The sequence below is a fragment of the Notechis scutatus genome, chromosome 4 (assembly GCF_049901735.1).
Source record: "Notechis scutatus isolate UNSWTSFEM ecotype Mainland chromosome 4, rNotScu1.2, whole genome shotgun sequence".
Taxonomy (NCBI): Eukaryota; Metazoa; Chordata; class Lepidosauria; order Squamata; family Elapidae; genus Notechis; species Notechis scutatus.
In genome coordinates, this window is record NC_142012.1 from 162,508,393 (window position 1) to 162,516,686 (window position 8,294).

General features: G+C 46.6%; 1 protein-coding gene across 2 annotated transcripts in view; it reads right to left on the bottom strand.

The window, feature by feature from the left end:
• Positions 1–5,148, bottom strand: part of FAM131A (family with sequence similarity 131 member A) — a 91,246-nt gene extending 86,098 nt beyond the window's left edge. Inside the window, exon 1 of one of the 2 annotated variants that reach the window (XM_087965434.1) lies at positions 4,806–5,148. In XM_087965434.1, coding sequence (XP_087821560.1) covers positions 4,806–4,836 — 31 coding nt within the window. In that variant the 5' untranslated portion in view covers positions 4,837–5,148. The remainder of the gene's footprint in view (positions 1–4,805) is intronic. The other variant, XM_087965433.1, reaches the window with a different exon arrangement.
• Between the last annotated feature and the right edge of the window lie 3,146 nt (positions 5,149–8,294).

Here is an 8,294-nt window from a genome sequence, read left to right on the forward strand (position 1 = left end):
CGAAAAGGAGGTCAGGGGTGAAGTGCTCAAGTGAGGTGAGTCAGTGGATTATACTTCCCCCCAAAATAAGACCCGGTGCCTTTTTTTGGTGTCAAAAAAAATATGAGACAGGGTCTTATTTTGGGGCAAACATGGTAACAGTTAACCATAGCCATGGCTTGGATATGTCTTGCTCGTTCCATTATGGGATTGCTTGGCGTGAGTACTTTAAACCAAACTGTAGAATATTATAGAAGAAGAAAGATTCCAAAGGATCTTTGCGTAAACCTGACATTCATCCCTACAGATCAATATCTCAGTAGTTCCGGTGCAGTGTCTCAGTTCTGCTTTTCCCAACTAGACATCCTGCAGTAGGGCAGGGACTACAATTCCCAGAGACCTTTGCCTGCTTGCAGTCCCATCCTTTCTCACCTAGAACACGCTTGTATGCAAAAGGGAGAATATTGACAAGCGTACATTGGCACCCAATAGAGTGATGTCGCTATGCAGGTCTCAGACAGGCAGTCCTTGACTTGTGACCATTTGTCTCACAATCTCTTTGCAGTTACGACGGCACTGAAAGAAGTGATTTATGACCAGTCCTTACAGTTAATACCCCATTGCAACATTTCCACGATTGTGTGATCAAAATTCAGGTACTTGGCCACTGCTATGTATTTACAATGGTTGCAGTATTACTCATCTCAGACATGTTCATGGTGCATGAAGTAGTTGTTATGGTATCCACCAACTCGCATGAGGAGAGTGAGAAGTGCCTGCAGCTTCATTTTTCAAAAAAAAGACTGGATTGAGAGAGAGAGAAAGAGAGAGATTTCCTGACCAGTGCTGGAAGTTTTTTTCTATCCCTTCTAAGATTGACCACGGAGATGTAAGTATGAAACAAGTTGGGAATTGATAAATGAGAATATTCGTAGCCTGCGATTGAACTGTGGGGTCTATGGGTGCTCTCTGAGCTTTATGGCACAGTGGTTAGAGGGCAGTACTGCAAACTACTTCTGCTGATAGATAGATCTGCAACTTGGCAGGTCGAATCCCACCAGGCTCAAGGTTGACTCAGCCTTCCATCCTTCTGAGGTGGGTAAAATGAGGGCCCAGATTGTTGGGGGCTAGAGGCTGACTCTGTAAACTGCTTAGAGAGGGCTGTGAAGCACTATAAAGTGGTATAAAGGCAAGTGCTATTGCTATTATTGCTTTCTTGCAGACCTTTCATTATCATACTAGGTAACACAACCAGTGCTGATGATGTTACTTAATTTGGTAATGAAACACCTGCAAGAAAACAACCAAGCTCAGATCTCAAAAGATCTCAAAGTTAGGAATCTTTTCTCCTGAGTATCAAAACGTAAGAGCCACGAACTGTCCAATCTTAGCATCTGATGGATTACAAAGACAGACTAGATTTTTGTGGACGTTCACATGTAGGGCATGAGATCGACCATCCTAGAAACCACTGTTTAGAGCAAGGGTCTTCACACTTGGCAAGTTTAAGACTGGTGGACTTCAAACTCCCAGAATTCCTGAGCTAACATGACTGGAGGAGGAATTCTGGGAGTTGAAGTCCACCAGTCTTCAAGCTTGCCAAGTTTGAAGACCCCTGGTTTAGAGGCACACCATCTCTGATATCCTAAACCTCGTCTAGTAGCTGTTGATAGTCATCTCCTTGATGAATCATCCATCTTGGGTATGGCTAATCTCGGGAAAAGAAGGATAAGGAGTGATGCGGTAGCAGGGTTCCAATATTTGAGGGGCTGCCACAAAGAAGAGGGAGTCAACTTATTTTCCAAAGCACCAGAAGGCAAGGCAAGGAAACAAAATGGATGGAAACTAGTCAAGAAGAGAAGCAACCTAGAACTAGGGAGAAATTTCCCGACAGTGAGAACAATCAGTGGAACAGCTTGCCTCCAGAAAAAGAGACTGGACAGCCACTTGTCTGGAATAGTGACAGGGTCTCCTGCTGGGGCAATAGCAATAGCATTTATATATTGCTTCGCAGTGCTTTTACAGCAGTGCTTTTACGCAGTGCTCTAAGCAGTTTACAGGGGCAGCATATTTGTCCCCAACAATCTGGCTCCTGATTTTACTGACCTCGGAAGGATGGAAGGCTGAGTCAACCTTGAGCCTGGTGACATTTGAATGGCCAATTTGCAGGCAGCCGGCAGCCAGCAGAAGTAGCCCGCAGTGCTGCACTCTAACCACTGTGCCCCCAGGGCGCAAGGGGTTTGGATTAGAAACCTACATCAAGGTCCCTTCCAACTCCGACATTTCTGAAATCTCAGTTGTCAGTTGTGTCTTGTACTTGTGATTTCCGTAATTTGATTTCATTTTTTTGTGTGTGAAAAAAAAAATTGCCCTTGGGTCTGTTCTCATTCTCTCCACCACCACCACCCACTTCTTAGTTTGATGGGGAGAACACACCGATTTGGGGGGAACTCACTGAGACAAGTGATATTCTGAAGAAATAGCATTAGAGAGAGGGATACAAGAATGTAGATAGGCACGGTGATGCCAAGCAGAAGGAACTTTCTGAGTGCAAGAGAACTTATTGACAGACAGACTGACAAACATGCCAATACCTACTGCAAAACCAGTCCTCTAGCTTTAAAAAACCATCCTCTAACTTAAACCATGATGGCAGTATTTTAGCTCACGAAGACAGATAACTACGCAGCACAGATGAATGCTATTTAACCTGAGTTACCACAATGGAGCCAGAGTAGGGTGTTTTTTCCCCCTAGAATTAAATAGACATGCTGCAGACACATCTCCTGATTCCTGCATGAACCCATTTTAAGGATGCACAAACTGGCCTCATCACTAAACAGTTTAGGTTTGCAGAAGCCACTAACTCTCATCCTTCTCCAAGGTAAAATTTAACCTTGCACCGTAAGACCGGTGGGTTTGGAAGAGCGATATGTGTATGCTTGCGTATCAAAATAAACAGGCAAGCTTGGTACGGTTTTGTGGATTCAGCCTGTAGGTCTTGTGAACCAACCTGATTAACCTAATTGTCTGAATGTTGCCATCGATGGCCAATAAACAAGCTACGGAAACAATCCCTGCTTTTCTTCTGGATCAACCACCGAATATCCCGAAAGAAAAAAATTCCTCTGGATTTGGATGATGCCTTTGAACACGCTGCAAAGGGCATGTGCACAAAGGAATCCACGAGAGGAGAAAATCTTGAAGGGAAGGGTTTTTTTTTCTCCCTCAAATGAGAAATGTTGAGGGATGATTGCTGTTGAGTTCAATTGAGCTATCACTATTAAGATCTTTTACATAGAACTTGCCTCTCCTGTTAAAACCTTTCACGCTCTCTGGTTTTCCATTCATAACTGAGAAGCTGTTCTCATAACCAAATTCTTTAAGTCCTCTTTGTTGCCCACCCCTTCAGTTTTGGAAATCCATCACTAAGAAGAGATTTACGCAGCAAGTCAATGTCTTTTTTTTTTAAAAGACTTCTAGATCTTAGGCCGCTTTTAATATTGTTGTTGTTCTGTTACCTTATTAATTGCATAAGGATTATCCAATCTGTCTGCATGTTGGCGATCTTAATGCCTTCCGCAAGCCGCACTAAGAAGGCTTGGGGGTTTGAAGAATGGGATATTAAAGTGTAAGTAAACACTCATGCATAACCCTATGCAATTATCTACGCTACAGGTTTTCCTTCTTCACCTCCTGGGCAAACTTTCTGCAACTGTTTCTCGGACTCTACTGGGCTCATTCTACACACACGTCAACAGCGTAGAGTTACTCCAAGTAACTCAGAGGTAACTCCTGAGAGAAAAGAACCAGCTATTCTTGGTTCCAGAGCAGCCAGAGAAGGAGGTTGGTGTCTAATCAGTTAGGAGGCACATGCCAATAAGAAATTGCATATAATACTTCCAATTGGCATAGAATAGATACTCCCTTCACCAAACCATGCCAGAGTTAGGAGCAGACCCTTTCCGGGTGGTTTACCTATAACATACACACATCTTGCAAACCCAACCTTTTCTTTCACATGCCTTTATTTTCACTGGAGAGGAATCGGCTGTCCTCCGCCCAACTCTCACTTGGTTGCCAACAAAATAACCACGCTAGGCTAGGAGCTCAGCTCAGCTCGGAAGTACGATTCAAAACCTCCCTTTCTTCCTTCTTCCTTTCTTTTTGCACCCCGGAGTAGAAAAGGAGAGTTTAAAGAAGCTTGTTAATCGGCTGGGGTTCTCCGCGCGCCCTCATCCCCGCCCTTCCTTTCGCCTTTTTCTGCTTCTGGGATGGCAATTGATATTGGGGAGACGTGGGGGGCGAAGAGACTGAAGGTCTGCTAAGGAGAACGGTTCCTTGGCAACCGCGAGCCTGCCCTAGCATGCTAATTGCGCCGGGCTTCGGGCCGTAGCTGGCGACGCCGGGTGAGGTGGGAGGGCGGAGAGGGAGAAAGCGAAGGAAGGAGAAAACAACCTACGAACTGCTTGGAGAGGAGCTGTGGGGCCATGCAGTCCCGCGAAAGCCAACCGTGCAATAGTCACTGTCCAAGACCTGCTATACCCACGCCAGGAGGATCCAGGCAGGAAGCAGGAAACCCAACTGAGCTCGGCTGAGCGCATCCCGCCCACAAACAAACACACACACACACGCACAGATCCCCCTCAGGTCGTTCAGGTTCCTTGCTACCACCTCCCCCCTCCCCCCTATTCTCCAAAGGGAGCACCCAGCCTCTTCCCGCCCCCCCCCTCCCAGTCCTTAGGGTGGCTGGTCCCGGTCCACGGGAAAACGCAGCCACCTTCCTCCCCACCCCTCTTTCCCACAAACAACGAAGCCAGTCTTACCGATGGGGGTTTTGGAGCCAATACAGCCCATAATCGACGGGGGCAATTTAGGATGGAAGTAAACCGTTGCTCCAGACCGCAAACATTGCCACAATACCTCATGGGCCGGCAACTGGTAGGCAAACCGGGAGCCGGTGGATGACACGACGAGCCCCTTTTTCCTGGGGTGGTGGTGGTGGCGGCGGTTGAGCTGCTTGATTTGCCACGAATGCCAGAGAGGTAGGTTGAGAAAACGCGGGGGCGCGCGAGCGCAATCTTTCACAAACACACACACACACACACACACACACACACACACACACAACCGCCAGCCTCCAAGGAAGCGCGCTGGCTCGCTGTCTCCTCCCCGCTTCGGTTTCTTCCCCCCCCCCGACAAGCTGGCGTCTCGGGGACTTTGGGGCTGAGACGCCTGCACGTTCGCCCACGTCACTGCTGCTAGCGCGAGTGGCGGGGAGGGAGAAAGAGAGAGGCGGGTTGGTTGACGGCTGAAACGGCGCTCTCGCTTCAGCACTTTGGACAGCGGCGAACGCACACGCCGGGGGTTTGCTTTCAGCACCATGGAGAGCGCCGGCGGCCCTGCGAACGGGTTGTGGGAATTGAGCACATTGGGTCGTTGGGTCAGTTTAACCAAGCCTCAAATTGGGAGTACCCCGGGCTCCTGAAAGTGGCTTTGAAAGGCTTTGATCCTCCCTCCCTCTCTTTCCCATGCGTATCTTCGGCTCTGCCACTCCCAGATTCATTCTTCGGCTTAAAGAAACGGAGTGAATGGCCCTACAGGAGAAGATGCTAGCCCCCCCCCAAGAAGACATTAGAAATGTGCAACAGGCATAGCAACCTTTCCCTCCGAACTGATCTTTCTTTTTCGAAAGCCCTATGGTTGGCTTTTGAGGGGTTGTTTCCAATGCATCTAGAACTCCCAGGTCAAGTGGAGACAAGTTCGTTGCAATGCATAACAATGCATGCTGTCATGCCTCCTAAAGCAAGAAATACTGCATGGAGCGTGTATAGGATGTACCACACGTTCTTCTTGTGGTGGCTTTTTACTTATTTATACCAGCTAGTAATTGGGCTGGAAAGTCATCCCCATTCTCTTCTCCTTGCTCCAACATCTTAACCGCAACACTTGAATCAATTTATCAGAATCTTCTGGTCCAGAGACAGTGACACACCAGTCCTTTCTAATAATATTACCAAGAAAGACAAGACATACACCGAAGGCCTAAAGATCAAATCCAATGAGTAAAAGCTGGAAGAGCTTTTGTCACCTGGAGGAGAAATGACTAGGAGATGATACGACTGCCCTCTTCAAGTGCCACTTGAAGGGATGTGCAATGTTTTCTCTAATTCTACAAAGGTTAGCAACCAGACTAATTGGTTCAAAATATGTGTTCACATGCCATGGTTGCTAATGACTAACTGAATGATAGTGTGTTTAAGTTCAGTTTCCTAGGGTTGCATAACAACAGACTTATCAACCAATCCCCAGATAGGCTTGCTTCACACAGCCAACTAAGATGTGGTTTAGGATACCATGCATTCTCAAAGTTTAAACAAAGATGTTGTCTAAAAGTTAGGCACCTGTCAAAACTGACTTGAACTTTCACCTATATTCTGCTTTGCTGGCAGTTTGACAAAGAATAGAAGGTGGGTGTCGATTGGAATGCAAGGGTGGGGGGAATGGCATCCAAGCATCGTTGGTTCCCGTGAAACATTGCTCCCCCCTCAAAGACACCCTGAGCAGATATTCCAGCATGGCCAGCCAGTTCTCATAATAAAATGAACAGAAGGGATTGGTGGACATAATGGACTGTGGGTGGCCCATGGCGAAAAAGGGAGTGAGGATGAACCATGCATGCTTTTGCGTAGGGAGCCCAGAGTTGGTTTCACTTCTTCTGTGCCGATGTGGATTTATTCAGTAAAGTTTATACTCTTGGTATAATAATGTCCCAGGAGATTCTTTTTCCATATTCGCCAACTGGACAGTTGACATTACCAATAAAGAAGAATACTTGTAGCTCAGGATTGAAATGGGGGTGGTGGTCCCTGGTGCTCTCTGAGCTTGGTTCTTTTCTTGCAGATGTTTCATTGCCTAAATTAGGTAACACCATCTGTCAACATAACACTGATGATGTTACCCAGTTTGGGTAATGAAATGTCTGCAAGAAAAGCTCAGAGAGCACCAAGTGTTGTGGCCTGCCAGCTGCCCGCAGAGCTGGCAGCAGACTCGGACAATGAGGAGGTTAGGGAGGAACTTAGATCAGTCCTGGAGTCTGGGGGAGGCTCTGATGGATGGTCTGCATCAGAGGCAGAGAGAGAGCCAGGGCCATCTGACATTTATCAGATGCCTTCAGAGTCAGAGATAAGTGGGGAAGAAGAACAGCCGGAGCCTGTTCCAGATGCGTTTATGTGCAGAGCTGTCAGGAGAAGGGAACAACCAAGGAACAGGGGTCGACTCAGAAGAAAAGGCACAAGTGGGCGCTGAATGGCCCCTCCCATAGGGAATAAATAGAAGCAAAAGGGTGTCTGCAGGAGACAATTAGTTCACTTATTATTGTGAAGATTTGCTTATCTGAGTTCGTGCCTCACAGAAACTCTTTGCCAAGTATTTCCTTTTACAGCATTGCGACTAGAAGCTCTCGGCCTGGCAACTATCCAAGGACTGATAAGGTCTGTTCTTGAACTTAAACCTGGGAAGGATTATTGCTGGGACTTTTCTGGGTGTGAATGCCAGGAATTAACATTAACTAAATGAAAAAGGGAGGTTTTTTGGGGACCAGGAGTCTGTTTCCTGATTCTGTTCAGCCTGGGTCAGAACACCAATATCCCCTCAAAGGTTAGGTAGAACAGTGCTATGGTACAAGCTGAGAAACTAGTGAATGCACCTTTAGTAGCGGTTTTTAAGCAGAAGCTGGGTGACCACTTTTCAGGAATGGGATGTGTTTTTTCCCCACTACATGAGTAATGGTCTCTCATAGACTACATGGCTTTTGTGTTCCTGTTAAACTCTCGGATCCTCTGGGAAGGAAATCTACTAGATCTCAGATTCCAAAGAATCTCAGCAACTTTTGTACCGAAAACAAGGACAGGTAAGAAATCACCAATTCTTTATGGGCATCTCCCCTTGATTTCTTTTCTGTGGCACAAAGCTTTACTCATGGGATTGGCACAAGGTGAAGAGGGTATGGTGCCCATTGTATGGCTCACTAATCTAGATCCCCAGTATTGCCAGAAAGGGCATTGGCAAAGGGCGTTTCCACCATAATAACTTACATTTCTGATTACTTGTCAGAGAAGGCAATGAAGAGGAGGATATTTAGACCATGCTGGGTCTTAAAATAGAGGGGAAAGATACTTTCAAACCTGTTCAGTAGGAGGAGAAAGGGTTTCCAGAGCAACTGACTGCAAAAAAAGCTTTAACGTTTTCCAAAAGTTTGGGAAAGGCTACACTTCGTATCCCAGGCCTGCCGCTAGTCAGTGTTTATACACAAC